This window comes from Chiloscyllium plagiosum, unplaced genomic scaffold (assembly GCF_037043375.1).
Source record: "Chiloscyllium plagiosum isolate Xiang-an unplaced genomic scaffold, Cpla_swu_hap1 HiC_scaffold_23, whole genome shotgun sequence".
NCBI lineage: Eukaryota > Metazoa > Chordata > Chondrichthyes > Orectolobiformes > Hemiscylliidae > Chiloscyllium > Chiloscyllium plagiosum.
In genome coordinates this window covers 21,268,828-21,284,022 of record NW_028270161.1, presented here as the reverse complement: position 1 = coordinate 21,284,022, position 15,195 = coordinate 21,268,828, and the positions used below count along the sequence as shown (strand labels likewise).

At 40.7% G+C, this 15,195-nt stretch overlaps 1 protein-coding gene across 5 annotated transcripts in view; it reads right to left on the bottom strand.

Moving 5' to 3' along the window:
- impdh1a (IMP (inosine 5'-monophosphate) dehydrogenase 1a) overlaps positions 1-15,195 on the bottom strand; it is a 42,533-nt gene that overhangs the window by 25,840 nt on the left and 1,498 nt on the right. For all 5 annotated transcript variants that reach the window (XM_087999449.1, XM_087999448.1, XM_087999450.1 and 2 more), the window contains exon 2: positions 137-235. In XM_087999449.1, coding sequence (XP_087855575.1) covers positions 137-235 — 99 coding nt within the window. The remainder of the gene's footprint in view (positions 1-136; positions 236-15,195) is intronic.

Here is a 15,195-nt window from a genome sequence, read left to right as displayed (position 1 = left end):
CCAGAGTGGGGCAGAAAGAAGCGGATTGCTGACGGTTGCCCAGCCTCAGCCCCGGGTGCCCCCGTGTCACCGCACATGGCGGAGCCGGGAACGCGAGCAACGTGTCCGCAGGGAGGCTGTCAAGGCTCTGACTTACTTGTAGGTGAGTCCATCGGAGGAGGCGAACAGTATCTGCGCGGTGAGACCGTCCTCGGGCACATAGCCGGTACCGCCGCTGATGAGGTAGTCGGCCATGCTGCAGAGACACAGAGAGAGAGACAGAGAAGGGGCACAGGCCGTCAGAATGAGGGAGAGCGCGAGTGAAACCCGCGGGCCCACACGGGGCGGGGCCTGTCTGCCTGCCGGCTCGGGCACGCCTGAGCTCGCGACCCCGGACCGAGTGCGCGTGCACGGATACCCCAGCCACCTCTTCACCCCCCCCCCCCCGGCCCAAAGTGCGCACGCGCAGCTCACAACGACTGCGCCGTTTTATTGCGATGTTAACTGTCGCTGTGAATGTGCTAAACCCTAGCGGAGTCGAACTTGTCTTTGCCAAGAATGGTTAAGTAGTAGCGGCTCTGTTTTATTGTTGTTTTTTTAATGAATTTCATTTTTGGGTTCGCCGAATTATTAAAGACGGGGGACGGTAAGAGAACGGGAAGGAGGCCATTTGGCCCATCGTGTTTGCATCAGGAGAAAGTGGGCGCTGCAGATCAGAGTCGAGAGTGTGGTGCTGGAAAAGCACAGCAGGTCAGGCAGGATCCAAGGAGTAGGAAAATGAGTCGACGTTTCGGACAAAAGCCCTTCATTCAGGAATCCTCAGCAACGTGTCCACGGGCAATCCTGATGAAGGGCTTTTACCCGAAACGTCGATTCATTCTCCTGCCCCTTGGATGCTGCCTGACCTGCTGTGCTTTCGCAGCACCACACTCTCCACGCTAATCCCCCTATCTCTGCGCACCATTTTCATCCAGTGCCGCCTTGAAGGCCTCAAGTGAACCTCCTTCATCACATTTGTAAACAGTAAATTAGAGCCTAACTACATGAAAGTTGTTTTTCACACGTCATTTTAAATCTATTCCCTCTCATTCTTGTTTCTTGTAAAAGCAGGGACAGCTTCTCCCCATCTACTCTGTCCAGCCTGCTTGTAATTTCAAAAATCTCAATCACATTTTTAGATTAGATTCTCTACAGTGTGGAAACAGGCCCTTTGGCCCAACAAGGCCACATCGACCCTCCGAAGAGTAACCCACACCAGTCCCATTTTCCTCTGACTAATGCATCTTAACACTATGGGCAATTTAGCATAGCTAAATCACCTGACCTGTACATGTTTGGACTGTGGGAGGAAACCAGAGCACCCGGAGGAAACCCACACAGACGCAGAGAGAACATGCAAACTCCACACAGACAGTCGCCCACAGCTGGAATTGAACCTGGGACCCTGGTGCTGTGAGGCAGTAGTGCTAGCCATTGTGCTGCCCATAAATCTCAGCCTGCTCTTGCGACAGAAGAGTCCCAACTTCAATTCATTCTTGTAACTTTGTATGAAGCTTTTCATACCTGGAATCATTCTAGAAAATTGATTTGACACTTCAGTTGCATTTTCTCAATAATGTGGAGCCCACAGCTGTACACAGTCCTCCAGCTAAGGTCTAACAAGTACCTTATACATGTTTAACTTCCGATTCTTATCCTCTATACTGCTATTGATAAAGTTGAGAATGCTGTATGCTTTACTTCACTTGTACTGCTACCTTCAGTTGATCTATGCACATGCACTCAGGCCCCTTTGCTCCTATACCCCTTTAGGATTGTAATCCCTACTTTACATTGTTTTTCAGTGTTCTTCTGACCAAAGTGCATCTCCTCACACTTCTCTGTATTAAATCTCATCCTCCACCTATCTACCCACTGCACCAACTTTTCAATGTCCTTTTGGAGTTCCACACACCTCACAGTTTACAATTCTCCCACGTTTAACGGTATCTGCAGACTTAGAAATTGTTCCCTACATACCAAGATCCTGATCATTAATATGTATCAAGAATAGCAAAGGTCCCAATATTGAACGTTGGAAAATTCCACCACAGCTTCCAGCTGAAAATTATCCATTGACCAGACAAAGAGGACTAAATCCTGTCTTTGAATAATGCGACAGGCATTTTTATATTCTTCTCAGAGGGCAAATAGAACCCTCACTATACATTCAGCAATGCAACAATCCCTCGATAATGTCAGCCAAGATCATATTCTGTAATTGCCAGAATGGGATATAAGCCCAACATTTTCAAAGGTCTGAGTCAAAAATGCAACCTTCTGGACCACAGAAAATGCCAAATGGAAGTACTTTATAACCACAGTCGTTTCTCAAATTCTTGACCCAGCAGATCAATTGTTTTGCAGGGCTATCAGGAAAGAGAAGGGAAGTCTTCAAAGGATCACAGTCAAAATAAGTTTGATTCTACGATGTCACTGTTGTTTCTCAGAGGTTTGACAAGATTAGATCACATGGAATAAAGGGAGACCTAGCTATTTGGATATAAAATTGGCGAGAAGGTAGGAGACAGAGTGGTAGTGGAGGGTTGCTTTTCGGACTGGAGGCCTGTGACCAGATTGGTGCTGTATCCACTGCTTTTTGTCATTTATATAAATGATTTGGATCTGAACATAGGAGGAATGGGGAGTTTTTGAGAAGATTTATAGCTCAGGTTGAGGTTCTGGATGTAGGTTTGCTCGCTGAGCTGAAAGGTTCATTTTCAGATGTTTCGTCACCATACTAGGTAAAATTTTCAGTGAGCCTCCGGTTTGGGTTTCCTTGGGTGGTTGATGTCATTGCCTGCGGTGATGTCATTTTCTGTTCTTTTTCTCGGGGGGGGGGGGCAAATGGGATCCAAGTCAATGTGTTTATTGATAGAGTTCCAGTTGGAATGCCATGCTTCAAGGAATTCCCGTGTGCGTCTCTGTTTGGCTTGTCCTAAAATGGATGCATTGTCCCAGTTAAAGTGATGTCCTTTCTCATCCATATGTAAGGATACTAGTGAGAAAGGATCATGTCTTTTTGTGGCTAGTTGATGTTCATGTATCCAGGTGGCTAGTTTTCTGCCTGTTTATCCAACATAGTGTTTGTTACAGTTTTTGCAAGATATTTTGTAAATGACATTAATTTTGTTTGTAGTCTGTACAGGGTCTTTCAAGTTCATGAGCTGCTGTTTTAATGTACTGGTGGGTTCGTGGGCTACACAAGGGGTCTGAGTAGTGTGGCAGTCATTTCCAAGATGTCTTTGATGCAGGGGAGAGTGGCAAGGGTTTCTGGATGTGTTTTGTATGCTTATTTGGGTTTGTTGCTGAGAAATTGGTAGACTGTGTTCATTGGGTACCCATTCTTTTTGAATACACTGTATAGGTGATTTTCCTCTGCTCTGTGTACTTCCTCTGTGCTGCAGTGTGTGTTAGCTTGTTGAAATAATGTTCTAATGCAGCTTTGTTTGTGGATGTTGGGATAATTGCTTCTGTAGTTCAATATTTGGTACATATGTGGTGTTTTCCTGTAGACGCTGGTTTGAAGTTCCCCATTGGCTGTTCGCTCTACTGCAACATTTAGGAATAGCAATTTGTTGTTGTTTTCCTTCTCTTTAGTGATGAAATGGCATCACCAACCCAAGGAAACTCAAACATATAAACAGAGAGTGGGCTACACTACCAGTGCTTCATCTGGAGGCTCACTGAAGATATTACCTATAATGGTGGTGAAACATCTGAAAATGAACCTTCCAGCTCAGTGAGCAAACCTACATCCATAGGAGGAATGTTTAGTAAATATGCAGATGACACTAAAATTGGTGGTGCAGTAGGGAAAGCAAAGTAGTTACCTCAGAGTACAATGGCAACTTGATTAGATAAGCCGAAGAGTGGTAGATGGAGTTTAATCTAGATAAATGTGAGGTGCTACATTTTCTAGGGAATTCAGGGCAGGACTTAGGATATCTGGTTGACATGGATGATTTGGACCGAAGGGTCTGTTTCCATGGTGTACATCTCTGTGGTCTTAGTCAGATTAAACCATAATACTCTGACCACAGCTTGCTGCAGTGACTCATAAACAAAATACCACATGTTCACAATCTGAAATTACAAAATAAAAGCATTAGAAATTTTCCAGCAGATTTGGCAACACCTGTGAACAGAGAAACAGTTAACATTTCAACTCGATATCTCATTGAAACTGGAAAATGTTAGGTCAAAGGTTTTAAAAATGTATAGGAACAGACAAATGATAATACCAGAGCAGGTCTATAGAGATCAAAAGACAATAAGGTTGATAGTGTAAATCAAAAGGGATGGTAATGCAACAAATAAAGAAGGCAAAGATGTGTTTACAGGAGATGCAACTGGAAAAGCAAAATCATTACCAACAACAAGGAGGATAACCAGATGGTTGTAGAGGCTGGGTTGTTAAGTACATTCAAGGCTGAGATAGACAAGTATTTAATCAATAAGCAAATGAAGTGTTGGGATAAAGTAGGAAAGTAGAGTTGAAGATTATCAGACCAGTTATGATCTTATTGAATGGCACAGCAGATTCAAATGGGCCAAATGGCCTCCTTCTGCTCCTATGTATTGTGGTCTAAGTGCCATCCAAAAATAAAAAAGAACAAAAGGGAGCAGAGATTATAATCAGAAACTGTTGAATTTAACATTGAATCTAGAGATTGTAAAGTGCCTACGGGAAAGGTGTGGTTCTATTTGTCAAATTTACATTGAACTTCATTAAAAACATATTGGATGTGAAGGAAAAAGAGTTCAGAGTGGGGCTGAATTTGAGAATTAAAAAGACATACTCAAGGGCTGCTCTTGAAAAGTGAGTGGAGCTATCCCCAATCTAGGAGAGGCTGCAGTAGGAGGAACACAGGTTCCTATAATGTTTACTCTGCTTTCTACAGATACTGCCAGACCCGCTTGATACACTAATTTTGAATAATTTGGATAATTACAACACCTTACGAGCTACTTGGCCTAACCAGGTCTTGCTGTGTAGTGTGTGCACTATAATTGGTTTCTTCAGAATATGGAAGACAAACTAGCTGTCCTTAAAAGGAGCAGCACTGAAGGCTGGTTTCAAAAGGCACTGCTGAGTGAACATTGCAGTATCAGAAATGCTATTGGTACACTCTGGTGGATGTAAAATCCTATCGTACAGCTTAGAAGAGCAGGTGTTCTCTATGATGCCCAGGGCAATACTTAGCCCTCAACAAACATTACTAAAAGCAGATTGTCTAGCCACTTTTCATTACTGTACTCAGGATCTTGCGGAGCACATTGACTGTCTTGTTTCCTACATGACAACAGTGACCATACTTCTAAAGTATTCCATTAGCTGTCCAGTGCTTTGGAACATGGTGAGGTTGTGAGAGAAACAATTTTTTGTAATCTATTTGTATTGTTTTCACTACAGAATTATGATTTTTAAGATTACTGATAAATGCCCATTTCTTGGAAAGTTTCACAAATGTTGGTTACTGATCCATTTCTCATTACCTTGTCTCTACTTCCTCAGAAGGCTAAGGAAATTTGGCATATCCACATTGACTTACCAATTTTTATAGATGCACCACAGAAAGCATTCTATTCTGATGCATCACCTCTTGGTATGGCAACTGCTCTGCCCAAGACCACAAGAAATTAGAGAGTTGTGAACATAGCACAGTCCATCACGTAAACCATTGACTCTGCCTATACTTCCCACTGCCTTGGAAAGCAGGCAACATAATCAAAAATCCCTCCCACCTGGTTAAACTCTCTTCCACCCTCTTCCATCGGGCAGAAGGTACAAAAGTTTGAAATTTTGAATGGGCTTCTCATATATTAGAGTTGATCTTTCTCTGCACCTTCTCTGTGGCTGTAACACTATGTTCTGCATTCTGTTCTATTTCCCTGATGTACTTATGTAAGGTATGATTTGTCTGGAAATGACAATGACAAACAATGCTTTTTACTGTATCTCAGTACATGTGACAATAATAAATCAAATCAAATCAAATCAAATCTCACACAAGGATTTATTAATATGCACATCGTAAAATGTTGGTTTTAACTAATGGAGCTGATATCATCTGATGCTAAGTTGCGCACACTGAGGAAGGGGCTGTTACTGTTGCTTCCAGCCCAATGAACCAAACCCAAATAAATGAGATAGAAAGAGGATAAAAGAGAGCCAGGTAGGTTGTAAAGAAAGACAAAGGTCAAATAGAAAAACATAGAAACAAAGTAAAAGTTTTAAAACATTGAAAAAAAAACAAACACAAAAATAGATGAGTGTAGGAAGAAACAGTCAGAAACATGAAGAAAGATGGAAACATGGCAAAAAGTGAATGCCGAGAGGTAGCTGGAAGGTGATCGGGCAATAAACAGAGGAACAGATAAAAAGTATTTAAAGACAGATGGACAGTCAGGTTGTTGGAAAGCAACTCAAGAAGGCAGCTGCTGCCCTGTTTGTCCTAATACAAGATCCAACATGTTGCCATCCTCCTAATGTTTTATCATGTACACAAACTAAGGAGCTGTAGCTAACTCCGCAGAAACTAAAATAAAATAGTGGACGCTCAAGGGACTGGTGGCCAGACTATCAATAAAATCACTGTGAATCAGCATTAGGCAAGAACCAGACAATTTCAAATATGCTTTCAAAGTGGCAAACGTCAAAAGAAGAGGCACACTAATCATGTTATATTGCTCATTAACTCTTTGCTGAGATGAAGTGGAGCATTTAAAGTAATAATGATAAGTTTGCAAAAACATATGTGAAAAATATAGTCACAAAATGAAGGAACAGGACAAATAAAATAGTAATACGTGTGCTTTGTTAAAAGGATCCCAAAGCATTTAAGGTACAATGTATTACATTGTATAATCACAAGTTCATTACAGGTGAGGAAGGTCATCTGGCCCATCTTATCGCCAGGATCTTATGATTCTTCCTAACAATACAGCATCCAATTTTGGCTTGAATAATTCCAAGAATTATAACTACTACTCTATTCCTCAGCTTTAGTTGAGGTCTGGTACTCCAAACACTGGCAAATAAATGAGTTATTCCATCATTCCTGTGTCAAAGAAAGACAAGTAAACTTGTCAAAGACAAAAGGTGAAAAAGGAAGAAAGAGAGGAAGAGAAAGAAGAGAAGTGAAGGAAATAATTACTTACATCTATAAAATGGCTTTCATGACCTTGAGGTATCACAAGACATTTTATAGTAAATTAAGTACTGTTTAAAAGTGTAGTCATTGTTGTAATGTAGGAAACATGGCTGTCAATTTATACAGCTAAGGTCATAGCAATGTGTTAATGTTCAGATAATCTGACGCTGATTGACAGAAAAAATAAATGAAGTATTTTTAAAGTGCAATGTTCTGTTGAAAGGTACATTTTGACAACAATTTGGTTAAGATTGGGGAAAATAAAGTAATGTTGATAGGTGTAACGTCCTGCTAGGTACCAGTTGGCGTTACTCCACAAAGAGGTCAGCACTTATGCCCTTAATTTCTTAATCTACAAATATGACCTGGATACTGGAATTAACTATACAGTCATCACGTTAACTGATAATAAAAATAAAAACAAAAAGCAGATGAGTCAGGCATGCATTAAAGGATTTGCAAAGTGATTTAGGTATGGAGAGCAAATGAGACAAATTAAATTCAAATTAAATTGTTTGATAAAAAATATTGCATATAAGCATTGGTGATCCACTAAGCCTGCCTCATACTTAGTAATTTCCGTAAAAGAACTAACTTGTGTTCAAAATATTTAAGATAAAAATATACAATCGATTGACTTAAATTAGTGCAAGGTGACACAATGAACCAGGGCTACGACATGCAACACAACACACTCAATGTTCAGACAATGCAGTGAATTTTAAATACTTGGGGTTCTTGTGGTGCTGTAGTAGTGTACTTTTGTCTGGATTCACCTCACACCTGCCCTGAAGGTTTGTCAAATTCGTTCAAACAGGTTAGTTTTAAAAAAGAACTTAAATGTTTTTCACAATCCAAAGTGAAAGAACAACACATCAGCACATGTAGTATTTACAATGATCAGAACTTGAATGTTAAAAAAATCAACAATTATGAAATAAAAAGCCACAAAGAATGAATGGAACTGGAAGAGCTTTATAGATCAGAATTCATCTCAATCCTTTATTAAAAATGCATTTGGCTGATTTGCATTTTACTGAACTAACAAATAACTCTTTGCTGACAGTGAGCTATTACAGGAAAGGGCCACACCTGAGTAACAATTTCTTTGGAGAATTTTGAGTCAGTAAAAGTATAATGATGCAAAATACAATTAAAACAGATGATGTTCATTTCCTATTGACAACATTCAGTTTTGCAACTTCGATCCTTGCAATTGTGAGAAGAGGAATCATACCATTGCACCAACCTGCATTAAGTGGTGAAACAGTTTTCCAATCTTACCCCCTCTTCCAAAACTAAAGCTACAATCAATCATGAGAATCCCTGCTCTAAATGTGACCTGCTACCCTCAGTCATATTTCAATTTGGTTTGATTTGCATTTTAATTTGGAGAGTTGAATTCAACTACAGCCAAAGAGGTACGCTAAAAACATCATTTTCCCAGGACTCAGCTGGGAGAGCCAAACCAGAATGTTAATCTCTGTTAGAGTTAGTTGATAGAACCACACTAAACCCAGAGTTTATCCAGGACAGAATTCAGAAGACCAGAGCTAAGAGCGGAATTCTTCAAGTGTGTTTCTGGAACTGCAAAAAAGGAGTCAACAATTGCTACCAGTTAGGTTTAGCATTTGAACACAAGCTTTTCATTAGATCATGGTTTTCAATTCAATTGCAACTCCACATCTGCTATTTTTTGCTTGCTTGACATTGGTGTCATTTGCTACAGTGAAGAATTCCATAGCAACAGACATTCTATAGCAATACACGTTAGTAACAGGAACAGTAACTATTAATCATGAAAGTGTAAGGGGGGTCACATCTCTGTTTCTGAGATGAATCACTGACATTTACCATCACCTGGATGACCATCATCCTTGTCTTTTGCGTAAGGTAACTGACTAAATCTCATGGAAAATTCAATAGTAATGTTTAACTTCAGGAAGTAATGATTAGATGACATCAAAGTTGGTGCATTAGTGAAGAAGGCAAGGCTGAGGCAGGGAAAGAGTTTCACAGTTCTCAGGCCCTGAGAATGAAAAAGGTTAGAAGTAGGAGATTATTGTAATGCATTGGGGATGGAGGTAACGACACAGGATATTGAACTTGGAGCAGCAAGAGAAATAATTGTAGGAGTACACTGATCAATAATAGTGATGTAACATGTACCTCTAACAAGAATTGCCTCAAACACAGGAGGTATGATTAGTAAGTTTGCAGAAGACACCAAACTTGGTGGTATAGTGGACAGCAAAGATTACCTCAGAGTACAATAGGATCTTGATCAGATAGGCTAATGGGGTGAGGAGTGGCAGATGGACTTTAATTTAGATAAATGGAAGGTGCTGTATTTTGAAAGACAAATTAGGGCAGGACTTATACACTTAATGGTAAGATCTATGGAGTATTGCTGAATAAAGAGACCTTGGAGTGCAGGTTCATTGTTCCTTGAAAGTGGAATCCCAGGTAGATAGGATAGTGAAGAAGGCATTTGGTAAGCTTGCCTTTATTGGTCAGTGCGTTGAGTATAGGAATTGGGAGGTCATGTTGCTGCTGTACAGGACATCAGTTAAGCAAATATTGGAATACTGCGTGCAATTCTGTCTCCCTGCTATAGGAAGATTATTGTGAAACTTGAAAGGGTTCAGAAAAGACTTGCATGTTGTCAGGGTTTGAGCTAAAGGGAGAGTCTGAATAGATTGGGGCTATTTTGCCTAAAGAATCGGAAGCTGTGGGGTGACTATAAAATCATAGAGAGCAAGGATAGAGTAAATAGGCAAGGTCTTTTCCCCAGGGTGGAGGAGTCCAAAACTAGAGGGCATAGGTTTACGATGAGAGGGCAAAGATTAAAAAGGGACCTGAGGGGTAACTTTTTCACGTAGATGGTGGTGTGTGTTTGGAATGAGCTGTCAAAGGAAGTGGTGGAATCTGGTACAATTACAACATTCAAAAGGCATCTGGATGTGTTTATGAATAGGGAGTGTTCAGAAGGCTATGGGCCAAATGCTGGCAAATGGGACTAGATTTATTTAGAATATCTAGTCAGCATGGATGAGTTGGACCAAAGAGTCTGTTTCTATGCTATATATCTCTGTGACTCTAAGTGAATGACAGCAATCTCTTGAATGCTGCTATGAAACCATTTATCCTATTTACAATTAACATCAACTAAGCATACATAGGATAAATTTCAGCCTCCAAGTCGTAGCTCCAAAATCTGCCTATGACTTCCCTGTATAGTGATGTGATCTGAATGTGTACTTGTATTCCTCTCCCCAACACAAACACACACACACACTAGCAGGGCATGCTATTAGGAAGGGAGTTACAGGATTTTGATCCAAGGATAATTACACGGTTTCATGTCAGGATGATTGTAGCTTGGACAAAACTTGCAGTTCGTGGTGTTTTCATGCATTTGCTAACCTTGTCCTTCCAGATGTTAGAGGTTGCAGTTTGGAAGATGCTGACAAAGGAGCATTGATCTGTTGCTACAGTGTATCTTGTATATGGTATACACTGTTGTACATGCATTTAGCTCAACTCTACACATCATCATGGGGTAGGTTTGCTGCCATCATCCCCTTTGAATGTAGGAATCTACAGGGACTCCTTCATCTAGAGGTAGAGGTAAACTACTTCTTTGTCGAACTAAATGACTAAATGTCGAACTAGTTTCTTACAAGTTAGTTACTAGATACAGGTTACATTGTTATGATAGCCATTACTACAGAGACTATGAGGCGACTAGTATATAGATCTTACCTCTTCAATATCAGAAACTATTCTACCTAAAAATCCATTTGACATCATCTTGGTGAGTGGTACTTAAGGCACTCCTCCGTATTCAGACTTTCAGATACCGATGTCTTATACAACACACACTGCTACCCCTATGCATCAGGGATGAATGTTAAAGATGTTGGGCAGACTGCCAATCAAGTGGACTACTTTGCCTGTACCTGTGATTCTGCCACAGGTGGAAAAGCAGGGTTACAGGGATAGGGTATGGGTGGGTCTGTTGGTATGCTCTTTGGAGGGTCTGTGTAGATGCAATGGGCCAAATGGTCTGTTTCCACATTGTAGGGATTCTGTGATTCCCATAGACAGAGATAGGTTTGCTCCGCACTATTGTACTATAATGGATAATTGTGTGGAGATCAAGCACATGAGATTTAGAAGACAGCAAGTGAAGAGAGACTTCTCCAACTGGCAGGACATGAAAAGCAATGTTTGCAATAGAACTCTGTGGTGGCCTCACCCTGATACCTTATATGTCAATGGTTTAGAGTATTGTATAATCCTAGTTTTACAGGTGACACTACGTTATGGAGTATCTTACATTGGGCAAATCATAGTTGATCTATATCTCAACTCCATTTATCCACCTTAGTTCTATGCCCCACAAAAATCAATTGATCCTAATTTTTAAAGCTTCATTGAATCTCAGCATGTCCATATGGTATGAGTTCACTCCAAGGTCCAGCAAATGTATTTTCTGCTCAAGGTTGCGAACCAAACCATCTCTGTTTCCTGACTGTTTAAGTGTCAAATTGTGGAATTTCCACCCAAACAACAATGTGGGTGTACCTATATTGTAAGGACATACTGAGATTCAATGAAGCTTTCAACATTAGGATCAATTGATTTTTGGGGGATACATGCTCAGTGCAGATGTGATGGGCCAAAGGGTCTGTTACTGTGTTGTACTGTTCTATGTTCTGTAGAGCAAAGGTGGGTAAATGGAGTTGAGAGATATTCCTGAAGAAGGGCCTGTGCCCGAAACGTCGAATCTCCTGTTCCCTGGATGCTGCCTGACCTGCTGTGCTGTTCCAGCAATAAAGTTTCAACTTTGATCTCCAGCATCTGCAGACCTCACTTTCTCCTCCATATAAATCAACCATGAATTAATTCAATGGTGGCACACAGTATAGGCTCAGTGGTCTCTTCCTGTTCTCATATCTATGTGTGAAAAAGGTTGTGTGATCAGTATTCTACTAAATAATTCCACTTAAGTGCTGCTTTTCCCTAACTGGTTGGAAGCTGGGATTACTCTACCACCCACTGAATTCCTTTGGGATTGTTATCTTAGAGGAGAGCATCCAAGTGAAGGAATTACCTAACCTTATTTTGGTAAATATCCAACTAACAGACAGCCCAGGAAAAGAGATCAAGCAGCAGGAATACTGAAAGCTGTGTGCAAGTGGTTTGGAGATGCCAGTGTTGGACTGGGGTGTAAAAAGTTAAAAATCACACAACACCAGGTCATAGTCCAACAGGTTTAATTAGAAGCACACTAGCTTTCGGAGCGACGCTCCTTCATCAGGTGATAGTCACTATCACCTGATGAAGGAGCGTTGCTCTGAAAGCTAGTGTGCTTCCAATTAAACCTGTTGGACTATAACCTGGTGTTGTGTGATTTTTAACTGTGTGCAAATGGGTGTTGGTTGCAAATTGCCCCAAGCAATGAGCAGCTCTACTTTAATCTACAGAGATAATGGAATATTTCGGGCCATCATCGCCTCTCCAGGAAATGAGACAACAATTGTAGTGCAGTTTCCAAGCAACTCCTGGACATGGCTCATGCTTAGCTGGGCAACTTCATGCCATTAGTGTGTTTGTTTTGCATTCTGAAATGGTCTGAAGATTGCAAGACCCCTAAGTTATAAACTGCTCCAAATTTTTAATTCCATTGACTTCCATGGTAAGTAAAAGTCAGGAGAGATGTAAAATAGACAATAATTAAACCAAACAAAATTAGCTTTTCTTTCAAGGCATTTGTAATTAATCTCAGCCAGGTCCCTACATGATCTTACAGAGGGAAAACTTCATATTTGTTATTTTGTTGTCAAATCAGTTTGTAATTACTGATTTGGTAAAACTTCCTGGAAATATTTCCTGCAACATTATTTATGTTTACACAATGATTTGACATCCAAATTTCACTCTAGTCCCACCCATTTCTGAAAGAATTTAGCAGAGATTCTTGGCAAGCGACTCTCATCTCCCACCTTGCCTGAAGGACAACTAAAGGGTATTCATCAGGCTGGAGTCCTCAATAACCAGCTGTCTCGAGAGAGAGAGAGATTCTGATCACAAATGAACCACCTAGTGTGGTACTGAGCATAGAAGCCTCAAGTTCAATTTTCATTCTGGCCTGCAATTGCCGATGTCAGACAATTAAGATGTTGATACCAACCTTTGCATTCCTGATTTTCAGAGCAGGTTCATTAGGCCCAGCTAATGAACATCCCAATGACCGACACAAATAAATGGGGACGCAACAGCCTAGTGGTATTATCACTGGACTCTTAATCCAAAGGCCCAGGTAATGTTCTCGGGACAAAGTTCAAATCCCACCTTGGCAGATGGTAGAGTTTGAACTCTATATAAAAATCTGGAATTAAGAATGCATTGATGATTGTCTAAAAGTCCATCTGGTTCATTAATGTCCTTTCGGGAAGGAAAATGCCATCCTTACATTCTACATGTGACTACATCCAGGCAATGTGGTTGATGTTTAACATCCCAAATGCAGTTAGGGATGGATAAGAAATGCTGGCCTAGCCAGCGATGCCCTCATCCTGTGAATGAATGAATAATTTTTAAAAACTCAACTTGTATTAAGGCTAGTTACTATGGTGACATATTTTCTTGGGAATGAGGATAACTTTCTCCCACAGCAGTGCTGTGGATCCTGTAGTGACGAAACAATTCAATATTAGATTGGCACATCCCATCACAGGCAGGGCAGGTGGTGTTTGATGAGGTGGAATACTCCTTCCTCTGTTTACACTTGGCCTCCACCTGGGCCTGTCAGAGATGCTTGAGATGGCCAGTGAATCTTTCTACTCCAGTTTAGTATTAGGGATGTAGACAATATGCTACATGCAATGCAGCTGATTGATCATAGAGTCCCCCAGTACTCGAGATGTTGGCCTCAGACAGAACATTGATATTGTATACCTCTCCTGCCACTGGATTTGCAAGATTTTGTAAAGGTACCACTGGTGACCACATGGATTTGAGGTATCTGCTGCATATTGTCCATGTCTCTGACACACATGGAAGGACAGGCGACCACGGCGAGCTTGCAAACCATGAGTTTGGTGTCAGGTTTAAGACCTTTGTCATCAAACCTTCAATTCCTTAGATGGTCAAAGGCTGTGCTGCACACTGGAGCAATGTTAAATTTTCATTGTTGACACCTGCCCTCACTGAGAAGAGGTTGCCAAGATATGGAAATTAATCCACATTGTTCAGTGGCTTGCCGTAGATCTTGATAGTCAACTGTCAGTATTGTGTGGCAGTAGTAGGCTGGTGGAGGACCCTTGTCCATTCTCTGCTCTGCCTCTGTGAGTGCAGAGATAATAGGTTAGTGTTTAGCGTCTGAGTGTTTACACACAGAAGCATCATCTGCACACTGCAACTTGAAAGCAGAGTTTGGAGTGGTCTTGTTTCTGGACTGGAGACAACAATTTGAGCAGTTTCCTAACTCCAGTGGGAAGCTTCTTGGACCTGGGATATTGTTGTGGCAAAGAAGGTGGAGAGGAGGATCAGTGCAATAACACAGCCATGTTTGACCGCAGTTATTTTGTTGCATAATACCAGGTCTAATATAAAATACTCTCTGATTGGCTCTATAACATGCTGTTCTAAGAAACTATTCTGAAAATAATTCTATGACATGCTCATCTGGGCATTTCATTTTCTCTTCTGATTTTTCCAATTTGTAAGTAGATTAAAATTCCCCATAATATTCATTCTACCTATCTGACAACCCAGAGGGAAAAAACATCATTAAAATGTAATATTTGGAAATGAATGTATCAGTCAGTAGACCCCATTTAGAAGTTTAAAGATAAGTTGGACTGATATGTGTCATTCATACGTTTTACTTAAAAGTTTTTTTTTCTGGAAAGCTACCACTATTTCATCTTTGACAATTTAATTACCTCATAATGCTGACACAGGGATTGCCCTACCACTTTCTGGTGTGGGGTCCCTTTATCAAACTCAA